The sequence below is a fragment of the Tympanuchus pallidicinctus genome, unplaced genomic scaffold (assembly GCF_026119805.1).
Source record: "Tympanuchus pallidicinctus isolate F22 unplaced genomic scaffold, pur_lepc_1.0 scaffold18, whole genome shotgun sequence".
Lineage (NCBI taxonomy): Eukaryota > Metazoa > Chordata > Aves > Galliformes > Phasianidae > Tympanuchus > Tympanuchus pallidicinctus.
This window is the reverse complement of record NW_026294699.1, coordinates 13,808,736-13,834,261: the sequence shown is the minus strand read 5'-3', so window position 1 is coordinate 13,834,261 and position 25,526 is coordinate 13,808,736. Positions and strand designations below refer to the sequence as shown.

The window sequence follows — 25,526 nt, the reverse complement described above, 5'->3', positions numbered from 1 at the left end:
TTCTGTTTACTGGTTAACGTGCAAAGCTGTGGTGTACTCAAATTCTTATCAATGAGTGTTACTTTGCATTGCAGACAGGTACAGATGTGGCCAAAGTTGATACTGTTTCACAATTTGAGTGATTGGAATTTTATCCTAGAAGAGTTTGTGATAATTCAGGGCTGGTTTTCTATCAGGCAGCAATGTTTTCTTTGCTGCTTCCCTCGAAACACCACACCTGGATGCATGCCACCCTTCCATATACCATCACCTCCCTTGATTTTTGTTTTGTAAATGGAAGGCTTCTCTTTCTAATACCTGTAATTTCCCTTGTATTTCTTTTAGGGATGAGAATCTTTCTGGGAGTGAACTTACTGCTAAGCTTGAGCCAGCATTTCTCTCGGGTCTGCGCTGCGCCCAGCCACTGATACGAGCCAAATTTTTTGAGGTCTTTGACAATTCTATGAAGCGCCGTGTTTACGAGCGTCTGCTGTATGTGACCTGCTCTCAAAACTGGGAAGCAATGGGAAATCACTTCTGGATAAAGCAGTGCATTGAGGTAGGGAAATTACTCTTCTCAGAAATGCAGTTAGAATTCTAGAAATACGTCGGTCTCGATGGCACGGCCATGAGCTTCAAATTGATGTCAATGAAGTGCAGATGTATTTGTTGTATTTATTGAACAAATGTGACAGGTATGCCTTGGACACATTACAACTCTTGCTGATAGGTATGAAGCTGTAGAGCGATTCTCTTAGAAGTACTGCAGTAAAATGTCTGTTTCAAAAGCCTCTTTGCTTTTTGATGTCTTAGCTCCTGTTGGCTGTCTGTGAGAGAAATACTACGATCGGGACAAGTTGTCAGGGTGCAATGTTGCCCTCCATCACCAATGTTATCAACCTGGCTGACAGTCACGATAGAGCAGCATTTGCTATGGTAACCCACGTCAAACAAGAGCCTCGGGAAAGGGAGAACAGTGAATCCAAAGAGGAGGTAATTTGCAGAAAACATCGTGGGAAAATGTAACTTAATGAAGAAATCTCTTCCTTGTTTCACATCCAAGAGATTTGGAGAATGTGCCCCAAAGATGATGTGCAGAGCCTGTTCTCTGTACCTTGTTTGTGGTGCACTGTTTTAACCTGTTCCTCAGAACTTGTATCATTCATTTATCATTCTTAATGCAGCACTCTAGCAGTTCCACTTCTGAACCTGAACAAATAACTGGAGACCCAGAATAGGTTGATTGGAAAAGTACTTTGTATAGGGACAGAAAGTAAAAGTAGTTGTAAAATACCTTCGTGCTTTGAGTTGTCTGCTTCTGTGTAGGATGTGGAAATTGACATTGAATTGGCGCCAGGAGATCAGACCAGCACACCCAAAACTAAGGAACTTTCTGAGAAGGACATTGGAAATCAGCTGCACATGCTGACCAACCGGCACGACAAATTTCTCGACTCTCTTCGTGAAGTGAAGGTCAGTTCTCTGTAGTTGCTTTCCTGATGAATCATTTCGATACTGAAATCTCCTGGCTGACCTTCTTATCTTCTGTTTCTGAGTATTGTTTTTAAGCTTATTTTTTTATATGGAAAAGTCGTAGAATCTGATGTGATTTCTTAATTGTGTTGCTTAAAAAAATCTGTAAGCGTTTGCTTAATGACTACTGGCTGCTGCACCCCTCTCTTACAAAGATGAAATTTCTTCCTGCTATATTTCAACAGCTAAGAAAATGGTGATGGCAAAGACAGAGCACAGAGTTGTTAAGTGTATCGGCATCTTGTGTTTAAATAATTTATAAGAAGGTAATTTCAGCTGAAAGTTATTTTGAAGTAATTTTCACAGTGGTAACAGTTCTAAACAAGTAACTCTATCATTTCTGTTACCAAATAGTTGTCACCTTTTTCCTTTTTCCTTCCTTTTTTCTTTTTTAAATAGTTACAGTGATGAAGCAAAGTCTTGATCAACATGAAAATGGCATTAAATTATTTTTACTGTAATTTTCATTGCTGAAAGAAACATGCTGGTATGTTGGAAAAGGCATTTATGTGACAGCTCAAACACCATACAATTGAACTGTTCTTCAGTGCTGTTAATTTTCTTTCTTTTCTAGACTGGAGCACTGCTGAGTGCCTTTGTTCAGTTATGTCATATTTCTACACCATTAGCAGAGAAGACTTGGATCCAGCTTTTCTCACGACTCTGGAAGATCTTGTCTGACAGACAGCAACATGTGAGAATCTCTCTCTTGTAATAAACTTTGTTGTAAACGACTGGTGCTCCAGGAAAATGCATAGTAACTGCCTTATTCACTTGCTTTGAGAAGTTTGCCATTTTGTGTGTCTGCTTAAAGCTGTCTGTCTCCATCAATACATCATTTAAAAGAAGCAGGGCCCTTCCTTTTACTAAGAGAGGGACACATCAAATGATGCTGTATTAACAACGCTTTGAATCTGAATTCTATAATATTTAATTCTTCATTAAGTTTTGTCTGTCCTTATTTCTCCTTCCAGGCTCTAGCAGGTGAAATAAGCCCTTTCTTGTGCAGTGGCAGCCATCAAGTGCAGCGTGATTGCCAGCCGAGCGCACTGAACTGCTTTGTGGAAGCCATGTCTCAGTGCGTGCCTCCCATTCCCATCCGGCCCTGTGTCCTGAAGTACCTGGGGAAAACTCACAACCTCTGGTTTCGTTCTACACTGATGCTGGAACATCAAGCGTTTGAGAAAGGGCTCAGCTTACAAATTAAGCCCAAACAGACAACGGAATTTTATGAGCAGGAGAGCATAACTCCTCCTCAGCAGGTGAGGTGTTACACTGAAATACCTTGTGAAATGTGGAGAGAAGAACGTGGTGACGGTGCAGCAGCCCTGCTTTAGAAATCTGTGTATTTACAAACTTGTTGAAATAGTGTTCACTTTTAGTTCAGCTAAGAAATTCTTGGCCTTGGGTGTTTTGAACAGGTTTGCAGTGTTGATTACTTTGCATCTTGCCTGCTTCTCGTGCCTTTCTTTCAACTGGCTTTGAAATTCCTGTATTTTTCTCCTGATTTTTTTCTTCTTTCCACTCCGCTTTTGCAAGTATTTCTCTGCAGCACTGTAAAACTAGATCAGCCCCTTTGTGCTCCTTACCTTAAATCTCATGTGGAAGTGTCTTCTGCCTCAGTCTCCCCCAAAGGGAGTATGCTTTCCCTAACAAGTCGTGTCTGCTGGTACATGACCTTAAGAAGTTATTAGCTGAATAAAACTGAGTTGTCTGTAAAGACTGCAGAGGAACATGTGCTTAATGTTCTAGGAAATACTGGATTCCCTTGCTGAGCTCTACTCTTTGTTGCAAGAGGAGGACATGTGGGCTGGACTGTGGCAGAAACGCTGCAAGTTCCCGGAGACGGCAACAGCTATCGCCTATGAGCAGCATGGCTTCTTTGAACAGGTATGCTCTTGGTACTGGAGACAGCTGGAAAGTTCTGCTGTTAGGATGAGTGTTATGGGCAGAGGGAAAATAAACTGAGTAGGAATGTAGGAAACTTCAGTTATCTAAGATAAGAAGTAGAGCTTCTCTTCTGGTTAAATTAATAGTTGAAGGCCATGTGATACCTAGATGAGGTAAGTTTTTTGAGTATCAGCTTTCATCACATTTGTAAAGCTACAAAATAATGACTTTTTCAGAAACAAGCTGCTCATGGTTTTCCTTTCTGTTTAAAGTGCACTTTTTTTTTCCTTGAAGTAAATATTGAGCTAATGTGTGTATAGCAAATAGAGAAACGAATCACTATGAATTTTATTTAGGCACAAGAAACTTATGAAAAGGCAATGGAAAAGGCTAAAAAAGAACACGAACGAAACAATGCTTCCCCTTCCATCTTTCCTGAGTATCAGCTCTGGGAGGATCACTGGATTCGGTAAGACTTCAAAGCTGATGAAGCACTGCTACTCTGCAATGGAGGATACCCAGCTGGTTTAAAGCTTTAGTTGCTGGAATACACTTCACTCAGACTTTTTAAAATACAGTTAAGGGGGAAAAAAAACAACCTGCTTTTATACTTTTATACTCCCTTACGAGACCCTCGTAACTTACATGTGTGAAGATTGGTAAAAATCTAATTTGATATTGGTGGAATCAGACTAGAACTAAAATTTGTGTTTCCTGTTTAAAACTGTTGTTATAGTAGACAGAAAATGCAGCCTTTGTCTGCTCACATAACTGGTAATAAATCCTCCCACTTGGATAAAATATCTGCAGTGCTTGCAGAGCAGTTCACGGAGAAACAAATATGTTGGTAATATAATACAAAACTTAAAGATGCTTTTATTGATTATTATTATTATTATTATTAGTGAATAAACTTACAGTGGTTTTGATTTTCTTAGTTGCTCCAAAGAATTGAACCAGTGGGAACCTTTGACAGAATATGGGCAGTCAAAAGGCCATATAAATCCTTACCTGGTACTGGAATGTGCATGGAGGGTCTCAAACTGGACTGCTATGAAGGAGGCTCTGGTGCAGGTGAGTGAGGGCTTTCTGTGTTCATGTTTAGTTTAATAGAGGGCTTATTGAACCACAGACCGCTTTGAATTGAAAGGGAACAGAGATCCATTCAGAGCAGGCCCAAGTAGATCAGGCTACCTTGTCTGGTAGGGTGCTGGCCCAGGGGTTGATGTGCCCAGGCCTTCTGGACATGCTTTTCATCTGAAGAAGAAGTGTGCTCTTCTTGTTACATACTGTTTTAGAAAATAGCACTGTGTAGCTTTTGGTTGAAGCTAAGGAACTTGTGTGTAGCAGGTGGAGCAGTTGTCTTCCTCATTTGGTAAGGGATAGAATTCATTTGTACTTCCCTGCTGTTGACCTTCCTGATTCATTATGGAGCTCATTATTGTATTCTGCTTGTAATTCATTTTGCTGAACAACATGCATTTGTAAAACATTTAACCTTCCCTTTGTCCTTTCCTGGATTTTACTCATGAGACTCTGCATTCAGTGCATCTGTGTGCCTGGAGAACGAGTCTGTTGCCTAAGGAATGAGTGCTCCATGAAGTTCTGCCTGTCACAGCAAGGTTTGAAGGCAGGAGGCACACAGTGTAAAATAAGATTTCAAAAGATGAAAATCTCCAAATTCTTTTTTCTTTCCAAGTATCCATAAACATATTTTTCTGTGTCTGTGTGTGTGTGTGTGTGTGTGTGTCTGTGTGTAAATGAAGTTTAAGTGGCCAGGGAAACATGCTTGGGATGTCCATGATTTCTGAGAAGATGCCACAGAAATCACACAGGTAGATAATTTTTTCTGAGATCAAATTGGGAGTTCTTCCACATGCAAAAGGTGGGGGAAGGGAAGGGGGAAAACCATCTTTAGATAGATTCATCCTTACCATCTTAGGCATCTTTTCCTCACTGTTTTGTGGTCCATCCTGTGAGAATCAGTTCCTGAAGCTGTTGTAAGATATCAGGCCTGCTTCTCATAGTAGAGTTGTTTGTCTGTGGTTAGTTAAGGCAGAAACACAGATCAGATGTAGTACTGAAACCTGAAGGGTGAGAATTCTGCATTAACTTCATTGTGACAACTTATTCTCCCATGATAGATATACCCAATTGTGCTTTTCCCTTTCCTTTCTTCTAAATGAAACTGAAAATTCCAGTTACATTTTTTAATGGTGTATTTATTCCTTTGCAGTGCTGGTTATATAGGTACGTGCAGTCAGTCTGTTTTGCTTTAAAGAGTAAACAGTGAAAACTGGAAAAGCTGTTTAATTAATTTAAGGCAGTGCTTTTTTTGGAACCTAAATTAAGGGTGTCCAACCATTACAGCGTTTGAAATTGAATTTTCCCACGCTTGCAGTACTGATGGTTGGAATGAAGCAGTTGCCTCTTAGGATGCATTTTAGCATTTATCAGTTCGCATGGAGCCAAATGCATAAGTAGCAAGTTGTACTGCAGCTGCAGAAATGATCTAATGGGTGATATTTGCATTTTAATTAACTTCTTTTGCTCTTTTAAAAAAATTGCTATTTTAGGTGTAAGTATGCAACTCTACCGAGTAATTATAGGAAAACTGTTATTTGAAAAACCTTTGAAGCCTAAAATAAGAACTCTATTGTATGGTGTATCTTGAACCCTGAGTTCGACCAGAATGAAATAGATGACGTCTGACAGGGTCTGGTTTTGGAAATGGATTTGAGAGGAAGTGACAAGCACAAGTAGCTGCTGATGTGCTGTAGTGGCAGTTATAGCAAACGAGGTATTTTCAGTAATGGGATCTTCACTGATTGACTCTGGAGGAGGTGCTGCTGAAGCCATAAATGGAGCCTCTGTGGCTTCACTTGGATTTCCTTAAAAGATGCATCAGGACACATGTTTGTATAAATATTAGGATGTGAAGAGTCGTTGATTTGCTGCTGTACTCACTGCTCCAATTCTGATGGTATTCTGTGGCTGTTCTTTACAACTCGACTTTGAAAAACTGATGTTCAATGTACTATTATGTGAATCTCTGCAGTGATCCTTGGGTCAGAAGAGGGTCAGAAAAGATGGCAAATATGTATCAGCTTTCATAAATCTTAGTGAAACGCTTTAAATAATCTGCCTATTTAAGCTGAGCTATTAAAATACCATGTGGCCTTTGATAGGACCCAAGACTCATTTCCATGTGCTCACGTTGCCGTTGTGTTTAATGATCCAGTAGATAACGTAATAAAAAAGAGATGATTTTCACTGTGTAAGGTTGGTACCTGGCAGTTTCTCTTTGCAGTCTCAGGCGTAAAAGCCAATTGGGGATAAGCAGAAATAACAGTTGTAATGGTTAAGGTGCAGTACATCAACAGGAAGGTGATGTGGAGGGATTTCTGTAAAATCAGGATTTCCTTGCTAGGCAATTCAAGTGCTTTGCCATTTTTAGTTGCTGTTTTTTTTGCTGGTCTGAGATTTTTAAGAAAATGGTTTAAAATTATTTTAATCATTTTAGCACTGCCACCTGACTGTGCACCTGAATTTAGAAATGGTTTTGATGTGATGGGAAGGCAGTGTGTAGATGATTTAAAAAGAAAAATCAGCTGTTTATTCTGATAAACTTAGCAGACAGTTGGGAATTATAGTGCTGGCATAATATGCTGTCAGATAGCGATGGTATGCTTCTAAGTGAGAAGCTAATGTTCTTGTTCTGGAGCCCCTGAAGCATTTCGGAGGCAGTAGACTCAGCTGAGAAGCACTCATTTTCTTGCAGGGTGAACTGGTTGGCAGAGAGCTTCGTGCTCCTCTTACAGGACTGCTGTCAGCTTCCCAGCTGTCTCAGCTGCACCTCGGCTGCCCAGCAGCATGCCCTGAGCAGGTTGTGTGCAACACCTCTGCTCTTGTGCTGAGCTGGCAATTTCTTTGCTAGCCTACCCTCTCCAATGACCGGTAGAGCCTGAGCCCCTCTTATGACAAATTGTGTAATTTAGTCTGAGACTTGTAGAAATTAGGCAGTTTTCTAAACAAAATAAGGAACCCGAGTGTTCAAGAAGCCTTTAGAAAATGCACCAGAAAAGTCTGTGTTTAAGCATGAGTAATCTTTACCAGACCTTCTTCCGTTTCCTTACCAGGTGGAGTTGAGTTGTCCAAAAGAAATGGCTTGGAAAGTGAACATGTACAGAGGATACTTAGCAATCTGCCACCCTGAGGAGCAGCAGCTGAACTTCATTGAGCGCCTGGTGGAGATGGCGAGCAGCCTGGCCATTCGGGAGTGGAGAAGGCTTCCCCACGTGGTGTCCCATGTTCACACTCCCCTCCTCCAGGTAAGAACAGAAAGCTTGTGTTATCAGTTATGTGCTGATAGCAGGCTTCAGGTGGCAACTGCGGGTATAAAATATTTTGCTGTCTAATACTGACTGGCTTCTCCTAGTTATCTTTGTTAAGATTGCAGAATGTATATATTGAGGGGGGTTACTTGGGAAGTTTATGGTTCTCCTGAATGGGTTCCGTTTGTGGTGTATTGATGTGTCTATTTAAAAACTGACAAATGACTCAGCCTTCTTTATGGGCACTGCAGCACTTGGAGTGCTTGACCGTTTAATGGCTTCTAAACTGTGTTCCATTTGGAGTAGGTATGGTGCTTTATTATAATACTTGTGGGAATGTTGAAGTATCTTCCAAAGTAAAGCAGCAGGGGATGGCATTAGGAAGGAGTCTCATCTCTGAATTACGTGATACTTCTGATTAGACATGGAGAGGAAGAGAGTGTGGATTGTACCAGATGAACTAATGTGTATTGCAGAGCTTCAAGCATTGGTCTTCAGCTTTATGGAATGCCTGGCTAGGTCATTTGGCAGGCTCTGTCTGGTATTGCCTTAAAATCTTTGCAGTGAGTTGTAAAAAGAATTCTTAATGTCTTGCTTCACAGATGGGAGGGCTTTGGGGTCACTGCTCCCTGCATCCCATCTGATGCCAGCTGCAGGAAAGAAAATGTCTTTGGTCTGAGTGGGAGACCATATTCCAGTAATTCCCCTTGTCTGCGTGTGGGTGCATACCTTCCAAATTTAGCTGTGCTGATTGAAAAGGTTACTGCTTCCAACTAATTGGCTCATTTTAATTCCAATATGTTACAGAGCACTTGTGAGAGTAAGTCAGCTGGAAGACTTGAGACAGCAGTAACCTTTGTCAGGGGCATTTTGCTGAATTGAGAAGGAACAGATCGCTTACATCAGAAGAGGTTGGAGCCCTGTGGCCTTACTGTGGGATCTGAAAGAGATCTGTATGCTTTCTGGGCAAGAAAAATGGGCAAAGCAAGCGTGAAGGGTTGAGAGGAGCTTAATCATGAAGTCAGGGTGGCGTTCTGACAGTGAAGCTGTGAGCTGCTCAGAATAAACGAGAGGCAGTCTGTTAGTTCTGAGTTACAAGAACTTTGAAAAGAAACTATAATGAAACTGAACACAACACAAAAAGCACGCAGAGCACAGTACTGGCTCATCTCTACTAGCTGCTTTCAGGATTATTTAGAATAGAAGTTTGTAGCTTGAACTTCATAGTAGTCTATAAAATGACTGCGCTGTGTTGCACTGGATCTTTTCCAGCACTGATGTTTAAAGAAAGCCTTGTGTGCGTACTGGAATCCTCGACGTAGAAAGGATGAGTAACTTTCCAGTTGAGTAACTCAGTTTGTACAGAGAGGATGGGCAAAGCTAACGTTTTTTTTGTGTGTGCCATTTTTTACTTTTTTCTTAGCTCTGTCATCCATTTCTGTGGGAAGGTAGAGCTGGTTGGCTACTTCTGAGTCCTAAAAAACGTTTTTCTCTCATAAGAGGATGTGCTATATTCTGTTTCTCTGAGGAAGTATGATTGGAATAAGGGAAGTAGAGGATGTCCTTTCTTTCATCCTTGCTGAACAGGTCCTTAGTGCTTGTTTTTACCATATTTTAGACCGAATTATTAAATGTTACAAGACAAATAATGTACGTTTCCCAGCATTTCTGTGTAAATTGGTTTGCAGACACTGTGCACCAGATAGATGTTAATTTTTGCTTTCAATCTTACCTCTTCAGGCAAATTGGGAATGTAGTTTACTACAGATGTTCAAATTCTGTGTGTTTAGTCCTGCTTCTTAACACAGGTGTTACTGAGAATCCACTTAGAAAGTCAGGAGAAAAGACTTGGTTCTCATCCTGGCAGGAAAAGCTTGGAAGATCTTGAGACTTGCAGGAGTGTTTTGTGAAGCAGCTGGCACAACTTTGATCACACAGATGATGCAGCTTATTTATTATATGAGATGAAATAACACATGTAATGTGTGAAGAATGTATGGCTTGTGTCCTTCACAACTTTCACACATTTCTCTGTTACAAAAACGGACTTCTGCTTCCCTTTAAAATGTGTAAAATGTCAACACCTTTAGCTTGCCTTGGATTTAATTATGCAAGTAATTCAGAACCGCAAGAGGCGGACTTTTGAGAGTAGATGTCATTGCCAGGCGAAACTGAATGGAAGCAGGTGTCCAAACTCATCTTAAAAAAATGCAATTTGGCCTCGAAATGCTTCCGGAAGCTTCTTGAAAGTGAATGTCCTGTGCTGTGCAGCAGCACCTGGGGGTTGGAGGTGGGGTTTGGGCTCACCTTCACACGCAGTGTGTGCTGTGCCAGCGGTCTGCCATGGGTGGAAGGGCTGCAGTCCTCTTGAGGCGTTGTGGTCGCTGGGCAGCTGAGGCAGGTCAGTGCTCACTGCAATTCCCCCTTTTGTCTGCAAGGGGAAATTGTGGAATATCGGAGTGCAGTGCGATCTGAGATTTGGCGTCAGTTGATGCTCGCAGAACTTCCTCATAAGTTTTCTCTGATATTTCCAGTCTTTCTCCTCTGGATGTGTGGCATTTGTAGCATGAAAGGACTAGGATTGCTAAATAATTTAAATGCTTTCAGATATCAATTAAAACAAGCGTTTAGAATCAGCTAATGTGGGGACATCCCTCATGAAGAAATGATAAATTAGGCAGTGAGTGACAGAGGTACAAATGCAGCCATGAATTTGCACTGCAGTAATTACTTTTTTTTTTTTTAATATCAGATAGTATGTGATTAAATACCTGTGAGAAAATTAAATTTGTGTGATGAATGGGTGTAGGATGAAGGTTAAGCTGTTGTGAGAGCTGATACTGAGATGATTGTAGGAAAATATTACTTTGCTTAATTTATTTTGTTTCAAGAGATTTCACTGGGTAAATTTAGATGGCTTTTTTTTTTTAAGTAGTTATCTTATTTGGTTGATTAACAATGAATACAACTGCTATCTGCCAAGAGGTAGCTTAGAGAATACTACATTGGTTTTATTGTACTACGGATAATTAAATTCCATTAAAGTTTGTGGGCCTTTCTTGGGGTTGTTGAAGTTTAGCAGAATGTCTGCTGCCTTTAGCAGGATTCAGACTGCTGCCATCTCTTGTTTGTTCCTTTCATTAACCTGAGGATTGCAATGTCACTATAAAAAAAAAAACAAGCCATTTTTAACCTAAGTAACTTCTCCATGCTGAGGTTCCTGGGGGAATCTCTTACAGTGATAGGTTCAGAGATGCATGGAGCCCAAATTTAGGCAGTGACCTTTTTGCAAGTATTCAGGAAGAAAATTTATGGCACCTTTGTGTACTTTGTAAAACAACTGGGTTGTTTGTTTCTTAGTACTAGTACCTGGTGATAGCAACTCTGTTCCGATGATCAGCAGTTGGATATAACATTTCTGTTCATAGCTGAAGCAGGTGGTTTTTGGCTGTCTTTTCCTTTTCTGCTTTGATAAGTATTGACTATTGGTTGTTTGTGCAACCAAATAATGGACAGGTCCCCAGGCAGCATAGCTGCTTCTTTACTTGATGAGTTAAAGGTGAGCTGATCAGATGGGTCTTGGCCAGTTTACTGTACAATGTTTTAGGATGATTTATATTGTTTACTGTTTTCTAGGCAGCACAGCAGATAATTGAACTTCAAGAAGCAGCCCAAATAAACGCAGGACTGCAGCCGACTAATCTAGGGAGGAACAACAGCTTGCATGATATGAAGACTGTTGTAAAGACGTGGAGGAACAGGTTACCTATTGTGTCAGATGATTTATCCCACTGGAGCAGCATTTTCATGTGGAGACAGCATCATTACCAGGGTAAAACTGCCTGGTCCAGCATGCCTTCATCATGTAATTTTCCAGACAACACATTGTTTGAAATAAGTTCTTTGTATTCTTTTTATTTAGATATGCAGTAGTTTTGTTGGCTTGGACAAGATTGTTTTTATTTAGTTTCCATTCAGGCGTTCCATTGAGTCGTAATTTCATATGTTCTGTTGTGTGAGCTTTTGCTGTATGTATGGTTTCGTTTATAGTGACAACATGTCATGTTTTGTCTCTAGCCATTGTAACTGCATACGAGAACAGTTCTCAGCATGATCCCAGTTCCAATAACGCGATGCTGGGAGTTCATGCTTCTGCATCAGCAATTATCCAGTATGGAAAGATAGCTCGAAAACAAGGGCTGGTCAACGTGGCTTTGGATATCCTGAGTCGTATTCATACAATTCCAACTGTGCCCATCGTGGACTGCTTCCAGAAGATTCGCCAGCAAGTTAAATGTTACCTTCAGCTGGCGGGAGTTATGGGCAAAAACGAATGCATGCAGGTACAGCAGCTTTTTCTCTGATGTTGTTATTAGAACTTGGAAGGTTATGAAGGCCGTCAGATGTATGGATTTAAATAAGTGCCTGTATATGGGACAGGATCTAGTTCCTTGTCATGTTGTACCCTGCCTAGGGTTAAGTAACGCTGTAAGGGACAAAAGCATTGTCCTCTTTGACCCTTGAATGTTCTAGAAGTTAAACTAAGAAATACAAAGTGGAAATAGGGATTTTGAAGTCTTACAAAGTGGATCAATGGAAGGGACTTCGAAAATCAGTTATTTGCGATAGGACCGTGCAATTGTAAGGCATGTTAGGGTTTTTGAGTGGCTTGCTCATGAGTGATGTTTGCTGGCATACTGAAGTGAAAATGAGTTAAAAAGAAGGGAACAAAAGTGTGATTGTGGGCAGAAAACTCTGATGCATAATTATAAGGTAGGCAAACTTAAAGATGGAAAAGATAACTGATCACCTGGTGAGAGTTGTCTGTTGCATCAATCAGTTTTGCTTGGACCAACAGAAACTTAAAGTTATTGTCAGTCTACACTATTTTTAAATGAAAAATAAGTGGAAAATAACCAAAATGTTAGAAATCCAAGCTATTTCAAGGGGACGTTTTGGCTGGTTTTTATGGTATTTTCATTTTAATAGAAGCCTCCATCTTAGAAGGCTTTTTTTCACTTACACTTAACAGGGTCTTGAAGTTATTGAATCGACCAATCTGAAGTACTTCACCAAGGAGATGACTGCTGAGTTCTATGCACTGAAGGGAATGTTCTTGGCACAGATCAACAAGTAAGTATGCTGGCTGGAGGAGGCGTTAGCACACATCTGAGAGAAGTATTTCAGCACAGTATTTGATCAGGAAAGTTGTTCCCTATGTTCATCCCAGCCTAAAATTTGGCACAGCTGTATACAGAAGTAGAATTTTTACATGGTGGTTCCTTTTCAGTTTGAAGATGGAATGATTGTTAATATCAAGAGCTACTTGAAGCAAATCCATTACACCCATTATTGTTTGTCTGTTTGTTTTTAGAGATATGCAGAAGGAGGAGGCAGGGAGAATGTTTTTATCCAAAGCTTTGCAGCGTAAGATATTTTTTTCCTGGTTCTGTGACTCTTTAGTTAGACTGACTGATGTCTAACTGATATCTCAATCTAACAAACCAATACATTAGCGTAGTTTACAAAAGGAAGCTACTTCAATTACAATCTCAGTGTAAGTATCACATATACAACCAAGGATAAAGCCCTGTTCTGTCCATAGGATTATAGCTACCTAAACAAAGCTAGCCTCCATCTTTATTTCTTTTTTTTTCCCTGTTTTGTTGTTCACTGCATGTGTGTGTTAAGGGAAAGGAAAATATGTGATGGCATAGTTCAGAGTCCATAGAAAGATCTGCTGTGTGGTTCAAAATGTTACATAAACTCACTGAAGATGGGATTGAAAAGATTGATGTTTTGTGTTCTGGAGATGGCTTGCTTTACAAAAATGTAACACTGAAGTGTAAGCTTTACTTTCACAGCACCAGCTTTCCAGTGTTTTCACTGTAATGCTGGCAGGCATCTTACTGTACTGAGGAGGATCTCTCTAATTCAACAGAAAATACTTCAGCAGTCAGATTTTATTGGGTGATACTTAAAAACAGCCCTTCAGATCTCAGTGTTATTCTGTGTGTGTGGTATTTAATGGCATATTGCTAAATGTTGCATATAGATGGAACCATCCTTTCGCCTCTGCGTTGCAGACACTTTCAAAATGAAGTCCATCAGCTTCTAAGTTGTACACTGCAACCCTGTATAGAAATTAAAGTCAGAAAATAATGAGCATCTTCTGTGGGTACAAGAGAGAAATTTAAATATGTGGAGTGTAATTACTTCAAAGGAAAGTGCAGTGGGCTTTTTTATGGTCATAAATGAGCTTAGGTTCAGTTGAGGTGTAAAGGGAAGAAAGTCTGCCTTTCCTCCACCCCACTTTAAATAAATAAAATTCATGCAGTTGAACTAAAAGACAGCAAAAGCTGTACCTACATCTTTCTTTAGGGTGGAACAGATAAGGGATTCTGTTTAAAACATGCATCTTAACCTTGCAAAACAACCCAAATGTGCATTTTCAGGCACTGCAGATGGAGTTGGGATGTTGGGAGGGTTACTCTTGAGCAGATGGGCAGTCTTGATGCTGAGCATGCATGACTGCTGCTGACCTGAGTGCCAAGCACATTGCAAGCTGCAGGTCACCTCTGGTGTTGCCCATTTGCTGAGCAAGGTGGGAGAGAGCATTTTTAAGAAGTCATTTCAGGTGTCAAGAATGATGGATAGTAGAGAGGTAGAAAAGAAGATCTGCTGAGAAGTCCTGATTTTAGGAAAGGGAAGTAGTCATATGAAGTCATTTATCAGGCTGCTGCCTTGCTACGAGGCTTCCAACCTTCAGCATCAGGTGCAGAAAGCTTCTAAAAGAAGGCAGCGTGTTTGTGTAACATTGCACTGAGTGTGTTTGACTGACCAAGATACTTCCTTATCAGTTTGTCTCAGTAGCTAATCATTTTAATTCACTGTAATCTTTCAAGCCAGTATTGTGATATAAAAAATATGGACAAGCATTACTTTACTTTTTGTACTGCTTCTTACTATGCTTATTCTAAAAGAGAGAAGGTTCCTATTAAATAGGAATCCTGAAATGCTTTAAAAGTTTGTTTCAGTTGTACATGTGAGTTTTCTCATTCTTTAGCCTTATACCTGAAACACTGCCTAAGTTTGAGGGCTGTGTGTATATTGGGGTGAAATATGCCAAATCTTGAAATGCAAATGCAAGGGAACTGAGAGAGGACTTCCCAATTACCAAACTTTGCTTTGTTGTTTCTGTGAGTCCAAGAATTGTATGATTAGATTTCTTTTGTTGTTTTTTATTTTTTCTTTTTTTTTTTTCTTCCCCTCGACTTCTTAACTTTTCAGCTTTGGGGGTGAAGAGCTGATTTGTTCCAGGTAGCATCAATTGGAGATTGGGTGGGAGAAAGTTAAGCAAGGTGGAGTCCACCAAAAGATATCTCATGCCTTATCTTCTCAATTTTACTTTTTCTCACTCCTCCTTACTTCTGGTGTTTTTGAGCAATCATTTATTATTCGTTTCTTCCCCAGAGTCTTATTCTGTTGCTTGTGTTGCAGTTGCAGTGCACTGGAACTTTTAGTTTTTCAGAGAGTATGTGGGGATCTGAAACATTTGCATAATTGTTGCCATTATGAACCATGCTTTCATAGCTGCTGAAATAAAGGAAAGCTAGGAGAAAGCAATCATAAGCCCTTCCTGGAGAACTTAGTGGGAAAATTCCATTCAATGTTATGGACATCATTGAGTACCCTATCAGAAAGCTGTTACATGATTTAGGGATTTTTTTGTTAGCGTGAAACTCAATTCGTTCTTGCCACCATGCAGGTCTGAAGAGGCAAACAAAGCTTTCTCTGCAGCTGTACAGATGCATGATGTCCTAGTGAAGGCATGGGCAATGTGGGGTGATTACCTGGAGAATATCTTTGTGAAAGAACGTCAGCTTCATCTGGGTGTGTCTGCAATTACTTGCTATCTGCATGCGTGTCGTCATCAGAACGAGAGCAAATCAAGAAAATATTTAGCAAAGGTAAGGTTCTGATGTTTGAACATTCATATGCCCCAGTTGTGACTGGAGAAATACCAGGCGCCGATTAAAAGCTTTACTTGAGGCTGAAACTGTATGCATGGTTGCTGCATAGTCATTGCATGGAAGTCATCATGGATTGTTTTCTTCGTTAGGAGGTAGATATGTATGTTAGGGTGTGGAACTTCTTTGTGGGGAGCAGGAGGGAAGGGCATAAGTAACATCCTTGCTTGCATAACTCTTAAGGATTGTTAAGTTAATGTAAGACTTATTGTGTCCTGCTGTATAGTTCAGTCAGATACCTTGCCATATGTCAAAGCCATAGAATTCACAATGCTTTTTCCCCACTTTTTCAGCTCTATTCAAATATCTCTTCCAGCTACTTAACTGGGATTAGTTTTGAAGGCATTGCCCTTCTGACTCCATCAGGGATAGGAACTGTGGGTTACTGCTGGTACGATGTCAGCTGTCTTTAGTTTAATCTTTGTTCTCCCCAGCAAACTTCTAAAAAATTAGTGCTTCGTTTTCAGAATTTTTTGTATTGCTTTTTTTCTGTTTAGTTCGTTAGACAAACACAGTTATTAGAGCTGTACTCTCCTGCTAAATGTCGTGTTGTTGAGTCCACAAATACAGCTTCAGTTAGTTGTGAGTGCTTAGGACAAGCAGGCAGTGCTTGGTATGTTTCCATTGAAATTTGTTGGTAAAAAAAGTATTGTTAGGGTTAGACAGAAGAAGGAACATTCAGGTTAATGTCTCTGAAGATCACACCCATAGGCAGTGTCAGTTTCCACCCCAACCCCCTCACCACACCCATTAAATATACATGTGTTTATTTTTACATCCTTTTAATCTTATTTCTGGGGGAAAATCCTACACTGGCCAGGGATATAAATATACATTCCTGTGTCCAAGTAGGCTTTGATAGATAAATGGACTTCAGTATCATATCAGTAATTATCTGGATGCTGGTTTTTTTTCCCTGCATAACCCAATTGACATGTTGAATTTGTTCAAACCCTGAGATTGTCTGCTTGAAACTCTGTTTCAGGTTCTGTGGCTGCTGAGTTTTGATGATGATAAGAACACACTGGCAGACGCAGTGGACAAGTACTGCATTGGTGTCCCACCCATCCAGTGGTTGGCCTGGATTCCACAGCTGCTAACATGCTTGGTTGGCTCTGAGGGCAAACTCCTTCTGAACCTCATCAGTCAGGTAGCTACAGAAGATGAGCAGTAGTTATTTATTGTCTGTAATCTTTATCTTCAAGATGAGATATATAACAATTTTTAAAAACAAATTAGGAAAGTTTAAAAAGCGTTATTTCTTGCAACTGTTGTTAATTTAATAAATGCTAATTTCTCCCTAGAAGCAGAATGACTTCAAGTTCAAAGTGAGCGATGCTTAATGAGACTAAACCTAGTGTAATTGTATGCCATATTTGCTTAACATGTTTTAGATTTCCCTCTGGAAATCTCTTTATTACATTTTTGTGAACAGAATAGTGCAGATTTAGGAATGTATAGTTAAATGTTGTGTTAAGAGCAGAAGGAAAAAATTGCTCTAGTGAGTAAGTAGTGAGTAAAGGACAGACTTTCTTAGCTTCTTCTTTTTCTTAGATTTAAAAGTTAACACTGTTACCCTCAGAAATCTTCATAGAGGTGCTGTAAATTTACACTCAAAATTTAGTATGTCGAGTGACTGGAGAAGTAAGGGCAGTGTTCAGCAGATAGGTGAAGGAGCTGGCTTCCTCGGTTTGTACCTCTGAAAAGACAAAGGAGCTTTGATTAATCTTACCTTGGAATTTTAAGGTTTGACTGCCCTCTGCTCTAAAACAGGATCGGAACAGAAGGTTGCCTGTGTCTCAGCATAAAGTTGGCTCACAGCACGCCTTTACACTAAGGGAGATTATTTTTACATACTGTTTTGTTATTGCTTAATGTGAACAGGGTCAGGTATGTTTTCAGGGATGGAACTGCTCATGGTTTAGTTTCAGCTCTCTTTTTAGCATGCACAGATCCTGGAAGTGCCATTGCAAAGCTTGTCAGGCTTTCTGTGCCCATCTGGAGGGGAGAAAGGGGAGAAAAATCCATGATTTAATGCAGTTGTGGCTGGAGGAGTCTCTGATCGTGTCTTAAGATGTGCTCCATTGTGGGTAGTGCTTAGACACATCATTTCTTTCCTTTAATAGAAAAGATTTACAGATTTCAGAGGAGGTGCTGGATGTTAATATCTCCTTCAGCTTTTTTTTATTATTGTTTTATTATGGAAGCTAACATCTTTTTTTGGTGAAATTGGTATCCCCTTACATTAAATGCTGCAATTAGCTGGAGTAAAGTTACTCTCTAATGGGCTTTCTTATCACTTACTATGGGGCTCACTGGGAATTGTGGCCTAATTTAAAGACTAACTGGTGTCATTATGTCTGTTTCCCTTCCATTATGTACGTGAGTAAGGTTGGTGAGCAGGCCCAGGTACGCTGGCATTATGCTATTTTCAGATTTATTGAACAGTACTGTGGAAGCACTAATTAGGTAATGTCTTAACAGTGTGTGGAGGGAGTCACCGTTTCATCCTCTTTGGTTTTCTGTTACTGGAACGATCTTCAGTTTCCTAGTTTTCCATAAGCTGTTATTTAATACAAGGAGTGGATTATTACTGAATTACACTCATTTACACAGAGAATCTGTGTGTGTTGGTCTGATGTGCAGTCAGTATTCCTCAAATGAGAACCGTGTGCATCACATCCCCATGTAGGTGGGACGAGTCTATCCGCAAGCTGTCTACTTCCCTATCAGAACCCTCTATTTGACCTTGAAGATAGAACAGCGAGAGCGCTACAAAAGCGGTGAGTCTGATATGTGAAATTGTTTGAATTCCTGAACTGGTCATTATTCTTAGCTGCCCCTGATTTGCCTGGGAAGATAGCTGCTCCAGGGAGCACGGCAGCGAGGCCAAGGAAAAGATTTCCAATGAACTTTATTGAAATTCTTTTCTATGGCATTAAGTCCACAGAAGCTTCAAGTATGGATCTGTCTTGAATAACATGCTCACCAAGAAGAGTTTAAACTTCATTATTGTGTAACTGTAATTATTCAAAATTATGCCCTCTTTACTGGATTTTAGGTAGAAAAGTCTTGCATTTCAGATATGGAAGAACAGTAAAAATGCTTCCTTTCTTCCTCCTTCAGAGGAGAAAGATGATACTTTCACATGCCATAATACTTTACTACATTCGTGTCCAGCAAGAGAAATTTTTGTGCCAAATTCTTGACATCACCACTTATGCGTTTATTGGTAGCTGATAACATATCTTCCTCTCATTTCTGCCACAAATTACTGCTCTGGTGAGTTACATGAGGTTTCTGATCACTGGGAGATGATGATGATGTTTGAAGTAGCAGGACATGATGTGATAAACCAGAACTCCGTGCAGTGGAGTTGGAACACCGGAGATAAGTTTTACTAATGGGTAACACTGTACAGCAGTGTTATTGGCATATGTGTGTTATATGTTATATGTTATTGGCATATATGTGTTGTTGGCATCAGTTGTATTTATTCCTGCAGTTGAGTAAGAGATCTCACCAAAAAAGGGAGGAGGCCAAAATGTGCAGTGTTTGCTTAATTTGCTCCTATATGAAATATTGTCCATTAGTTGAAGAGCTTGATTTGGCAGTGTAAAACCCAGCACTGTGTGATTTTGAGGGTTCACATCGCTCTAGCTTTGAGAAGTCTGTAGTGCTGAACAGCACTGCAAGCAGTTTTCTTTCTTAACTGACAGATTTTCAGAAACTCGGTGGGCAATCCAAAAAACAGAACCATGCATTTCATGCAGATGCGTTTCAAGTTTATAAAGAGTAAAGTCTTGAATTTTTGTATTGATTTTACTTTTCCGCTTTCCAGATTCTGGGCAACAACAGCCAAGTTCAGTTGGAAATCAGTCCCACTCTGCCTCAGATCCTGGGCCAATCAGAGCCACGGCACCAATGTGGAGATGCAGTCGAATTATGCACATGCAGCGAGAATTACACCCAACTCTTTTGTCTTCTCTGGAAGGCATTGTAGATCAGATGGTCTGGTTCAGGGAGAATTGGCACGAAGAGGTATTTGGCTTTTATACGGTTTCATATGTATGTATCCTCTAGGGAAAACTTAGCTGCAAAATATTTCTCTAGGATTACTTCTGAGCAGTAAAACATTTTTGATTAGAAAACTGATGTATTCCTAGAACTGGCTGCTCTGATTGCAGTTTTTAGAGCTTAGTTATTTATGGAAGCAATATATGAGTTTCCCAAAGATTGACGAATGCCTCTAGCATTAGGATTTAAGCTGTTGCTTTGCTTTAAATGAAATATGATGCTCTTATACTAAATTTCACAGATACCGGTTTTCTTCTTGATCTGGTAGTCTGTGACAGGTGGTAATTATTGTCCAAATTTGATTTAGAGAGCAGATGGACTTGCTATTCCATTTCTCTTATTTGCCTCTCGAAGTGGTACACGCAGTTCTATCTACCTGGCAGTGGCTTAACAGTGTTTCCTTATACCACATCAGAAGACCTGATCTTCCTGACTTTCTGTTACCATTATTTTGTCTTTAGGTTCTTAGACAACTGCAGCAGGGCTTGGCGAAGTGCTATTCAGTTGCCTTTGAGAAAAGCGGAGCTGTTTCAGATGCCAAAATCACTCCTCATACACTAAACTTCGTCAAAAAGTTAGTGAGCACTTTTGGAGTAGGACTTGAGAACGTGTCCAATGTGTCCACCATGTTTTCCAGTGCAGCCTCAGAGTCGCTAGCCAGGAGAGCGCAGGCGACAGCTCAGGATCCCGTCTTCCAGAAGCTAAAAGGGCAATTCACAACAGGTAATTTTTAAAAAAATCTCCATCTCCTGGGAGATTTTCCCCACAAAGCTCAACTCTGAAAGCATTCTGCCTTTTTATTCTTCCTGCCATTTGGCACAACCTGGAGTACTTTGTATTATCTTTGTTGCTCCATACGTTGTCAGATGAAAACCAGACCACAACATAGAGAATGAGGATATTATTGTATTTCTATTACCTAAACCTGTGGTCAAATCATATGTGTTTAAAGATAAATTAGATTAGAATTCACTGCAGTTTTTTTTTGCAATTGGGATCAGACTGCCTGCTTTAGATGAAGGCAGTAATGGTGACTGTTTTATGTTGAATGCTAGAATGTAATGCAATTATCACTGCAGGACTCCCAGTTCTCAACATTGTGTAGAATCTTTCAAAACAATTGACTTCTGATGACTAAGATTGTTCCGGTGTTTTGGATAACTAGATTATGAAAAAAACAATTACAAAAACTCACATCATTGTTAGGTAAATTGAATCAATAACTTTAATCAGCTCTAATAAAAAAGGCACTTGAGAGAAGCAGCTTTTTGCTTTATCAGTGGTGTTACATGTTAGATGATCTGAAGTTGATCTAAAATTCGAGAGAAGTCTGTGTACAGCAGGGTGCAGTGATGCATTTGCTGAGAAGTGTGAAGGCCACGTGGCTGTATGTGACAGAAATTAAGAACTCAAAGTTATTAATTGCCTGTAACTGGACAGATAGGATTCCTATGCAGACCTGGGCTTTCATATTTTTCTGAATTTGCTTTTCAATTTACCCTGCTGGGATTCTGTCTCAGATGATTCTGGCATAAGGTAGAACTCAGTTTTGGTTTTGTAGTGATTTAAAAATCACAGCCTTTCTGCATCAAGCTGATGCCTCTGCAGACGTGAATCTTGTGTTGACTGATTGTTCTGTTTAGAATTCTCAGTTATGAGAAGTTCCTTGAACATGAGATTGTTTGAGGTCCACGCTGTTGAGGAGAGTTTACAGAGTTTGACAAGTAGATTTCCAGTGGTTTTTTGTTGTTATTTTTCTTCTTTTTATTTTTTCCCCAAGCATTTTACTGCTAACGTTGAGAAAATAGGTGAACGGATGGGAATCTTGTGAGAGCAGCTCAGTTGTAGACATGACCTCCATATCCCGTGCACATGATGCACTGCATGGCGCCCTTTCTGAGGCACAACAGTTGCATGACAGCAGATAATGAAAGTCCTGAACCATATGATTAGATTTTTAATGGATGAAGGCTGCTGGGAAAGGAAGTGAAAGCAGAACCATTTTGTGAGTCTTTGACTGAAGCTTACAGGGAAATGAAATACGTTAAATACAAGTTTAGACTTGTTTTTGTTTTTCAGTAATGCTTTGTATGTCTGCACTGCAGTAAGAGTCCAGCTGCTTTTCATTGCTCTCCATGTTGGCACACTCAGTCTTAGGGTGCTTCTGAGTTACTTTAGGTCTTCTGTACTTGGCTTTCATGTCTTTCCTTTAAGATATGAGTGGGGGGGTCTGTGGTTTCAGGGCTTTTACAGCTGAAGGCTGAGAGCAGCAGTTGGCTCATGCCTGCGAAACCTGAAGGATTCCTTCAGAGCGTTTGTAAAACAAACAAACCAACAAAAAACCCTTAAAAATGTTTAATTGCTGTTCATATACATTTTTATTTAAAAAAAAAAGAAATAAAATTGAATAGGATTTTTGGTTTTTATGTGCTGTTTGCATATCTTTATTGTGTGTAAATAGCATGTAAAGTTTTCAGCTGTGCTTTCCAAGCACAACTTTTACAAAGAATGATGTGGAACAACATATAGAAAAACAAAGGCCTGAACATAAGAACAGTTGCCAGTGATTGAATGATTAAATGTGGAGCACTTCCTTATGAAGCCTGAGTTTAATAGTAAGTAATTGCTCTGTGGGTTTTTTTGTTTTTGTTTTTCAAGGTTTCACGTTTCATTTTTCAGGTATAATTAAACATGAATGTCTGCAGGATTAATACACTTACCTCTCTTTGTGCTGGGTTTGATTTTATTCTATCTGTTAAATTGGTTTGCTTATTTCATAAATGAACCACGGGACAGTGGATGAAACTGAACAGATCGATATGTTTATGCATTTCTACAATTTAATTCATTATGTAGAACATGAAAGTAAGTTTCTGATTAGGTTTGCAGTAACAATGGAAAGTACGTAACTAAATGAATACGACTGATTACACCACAGAATGTTCCAAAAGCTGTTTTAATGTAATGAGAAACCATCTGTAAATCATGCCTGCTGCGTCCATTTGTCACACTGCAGATTCAAGGTTTGTGTTTGTGATTCATAGTGCTGCCTGTGTTTAGATGGTGGACAGATAATGCAGAGGTTGCCTTCCGTTTCACAGGTATCCATGCTGAGCAGCTGCCTAGGAGAAAAATGATGTCTGTGGTTATGGATGGATGTTGGTGGCTGTGTTGCAGGCACGTGCAGCTCTGTGTGGTTGTGTCATCTTCTCCAGTGCTGTCAGAGCACCTTCACCTGTTAGGAGCTGTCAGGGGCTCTCTCGCTGTTTCATGTAGTTGAAAGATGTTGTCAGCATCCAACCGGACTGCTGGAGTTCTCCTAGGCCATCTTTTTCTGTCCCAGCATTATGCATTTTAAAACCAAGTTTTATTGTGATTTTTTTTTTTTTTCTTTCTGGAGCTTCGAATTCATAGCTCTTTGAGCATCTGTTCTTTGTTCCTTTGATCCTTCTCTGCAAACCTTTGGCATCAAAGAACACAAAAAAAAAAAAAAAAAAGGCATAGAGACAGAAATGTTCCCCTTGAGAGCACTCAGCAGCAAAGGGAGGAGAGAAATGGCCTCAACTCTTCAGTCGAGGGCAGATGAGATTTCAGAGGTTGGACCCCTGCTTCTTTCTGCTGCCCTCTCTCCAGTCAAGCTGCGAACGGGTGGAAAACTGAAAGGTCCCTTAAGAGGCAGGGTAGTGTTATTGGGTGTTGTGGCACCTAGCAGAGTTCTCTGCTGTGAATGGAAGCTGCAATCAGAAGGAAGCTTCTTGAAGTCCTCAGTCACTGTGAAGTGTGGAGCAAAGGGAGATAGAACTGTTATGCTATTAGCTTTTCAAGTGCTAGCATTACTTTCAGATGTTCCCCCCGACCTCTTTTCTGCTGAGAAAGCCTAGCACTGCTCAGACATCTCTTCCTTTACTTCTCTTGTAATTTTTAGGTATTAGGACTGTCTGCAGAAAGTGTAAATGAAGAGGCTGGGGTTAGCATCTCATTTGAGCTCAGTCTGGTCTTCCTAGTCTTGGTTTTCTGGAGCTGACTTATTCCTTTCCTAACTGTCACTGAGTTTTTTCTTGTTTTTGCTGCTGTCCTAAAGTTCTTAGGAGATTAAAAAGGCCCCTTCAGAAAGCACACAGTAATTTCGTAGTGAATAATAATAGACAGCTCTTGCTTTTGGACAATGCTCAGATCTTCATCACCATCACATGTACGAGGGATTGAACTTCTCTCCAGAGTTCAGCTTATATCTCAGGGCCCTGGAGGCTGTCCTGGCTCTTTGGATGATGCCCCTTGGCTTGTGGGTTTTCTTAAGCAGAATCCTGTCATATCTCTGGCATAAGAACCTCTCAGGTCCTAGAAATGAGCTGTTGCTGATGCTAAAAGCATTAATTAACTAAAATATGAAAAATAGAAATATGCATATAAAATAAAAATATATAAAAACACATATAAATTTATCATTTTTATTATTTTTTAAAATTCAAGTGAAGGACTTAAACTTTCTGTTCTTTTCCCACCTGCTGCTGGGAAACAAAACTACAAAATCCTAGCATGGGCATTTTAACAAACTGGACCTATTCCTACGCTGAACGGAATGTCTTATTTATTACTTGTTTAATTAACATAATTAATGCTATTTGATTACTATTTTGTTCTTATTGACTTAAATCTGTAATATTGATGCATATTTTTACTGCTTTGGTAGTACATTTAAGCACATTAGCACAAACTGGATGCAGTTTGGGATACTTTCCTGTGCTTTGAGGAGCCAGCAGCTGGATGGCTGGGCGCTGTTGCTGCCATGCATGCTGTGCTCGCAGTGCTCACTAGAGGGTAGCCGTGGGATTCCAATGAGGGTGGTTCTGTGCTTTGCAACAAGCACTGCCTGCACCAGGTAGAAAAAGACAAGGGAGGATTACTGAATGCTTCTAATTTTTGTCATCCGTATGTAAGGAGCTGCATCTTTCACCACAGGCTTCTTTCTTACACAGGTGGAATGGTTTTGTGCTGCTGGTTGTCGCTGTTTTGGGCTCCAAGGCTCTCAGTGAAAACTGTTGGCATTTCTGTATTGTGGGTATGTGGGAAAGGGTGCTGGGCTGCATGTTCCCGGGGATTTTGTGCCATGGAGTGGTTTAGCTTCTTACAGGCTGCATTTAGTCTGTCAGCACTGTGATACTGCAGTGCTGAACAGCACTTTCACTTGTTAAGGCGGTATGTTCTCAGGAGAATTCCAGCTTGTTTATTTATTTACTTTTTCTGCTTGCTGTGTTCTGAAACTGGCAAAGTGGTGTTTGGAAGCTGAGCTCTGTGTAGGCCCAGGAGGTGCTGTGTATTGCAGGGATTTCAGTCAGAAAAGTACCCGTGTGCTGCCCTGGGAAGGTCTGCCCTGACTCAGTGCTGCAGGAGGCACTGCTGCACTGGGAGGCTGTTAGGTTGGGCTCCTTGCGTGATGTCCTTTTGCTTTTTGTCACATCTGTTCTGGCACTCTGCATCCAAGAGAGGAGAGCAGGTTTTCTTGCAGTTCACAATAGGAGGATAACATAACAGCAGTTTCACTTCTTGTCCTGAAGCTGCTCACCGATTCTGCATTGCATCCTCAGTTCGGGTTCTTCCATTCTTTTTAAAAGTAGAAGGGCTCCACTAATTTTAAATAAATAAATTGCTTTTAATGAAACAGGCAGAAAACTGAAGTGCTGGA

General features: G+C 40.2%; 1 protein-coding gene across 5 annotated transcripts in view; it reads left to right on the top strand.

Annotated features, from left to right (window-relative positions):
* The window catches only part of TRRAP (transformation/transcription domain associated protein), a 73,246-nt gene that overhangs the window by 38,892 nt on the left and 8,828 nt on the right, over window positions 1-25,526 (top strand). For 3 of the 5 annotated variants that reach the window (XM_052680146.1, XM_052680144.1, XM_052680145.1), the window contains exons 49-65: window positions 325-538; window positions 793-972; window positions 1,306-1,452; window positions 2,087-2,206; window positions 2,487-2,774; window positions 3,265-3,402; window positions 3,759-3,871; window positions 4,341-4,476; window positions 7,542-7,733; window positions 11,373-11,601; window positions 11,814-12,079; window positions 12,769-12,869; window positions 15,505-15,706; window positions 16,752-16,916; window positions 18,459-18,549; window positions 19,608-19,807; window positions 20,305-20,566. In XM_052680146.1, coding sequence (XP_052536106.1) covers window positions 325-538; window positions 793-972; window positions 1,306-1,452; window positions 2,087-2,206; window positions 2,487-2,774; window positions 3,265-3,402; window positions 3,759-3,871; window positions 4,341-4,476; window positions 7,542-7,733; window positions 11,373-11,601; window positions 11,814-12,079; window positions 12,769-12,869; window positions 15,505-15,706; window positions 16,752-16,916; window positions 18,459-18,549; window positions 19,608-19,807; window positions 20,305-20,566 — 3,044 coding nt within the window. The remainder of the gene's footprint in view (window positions 1-324; window positions 539-792; window positions 973-1,305; window positions 1,453-2,086; window positions 2,207-2,486; window positions 2,775-3,264; window positions 3,403-3,758; window positions 3,872-4,340; window positions 4,477-7,541; window positions 7,734-11,372; window positions 11,602-11,813; window positions 12,080-12,768; window positions 12,870-15,504; window positions 15,707-16,751; window positions 16,917-18,458; window positions 18,550-19,607; window positions 19,808-20,304; window positions 20,567-25,526) is intronic. The other 2 variants (XM_052680148.1, XM_052680147.1) reach the window with 1 other exon arrangement.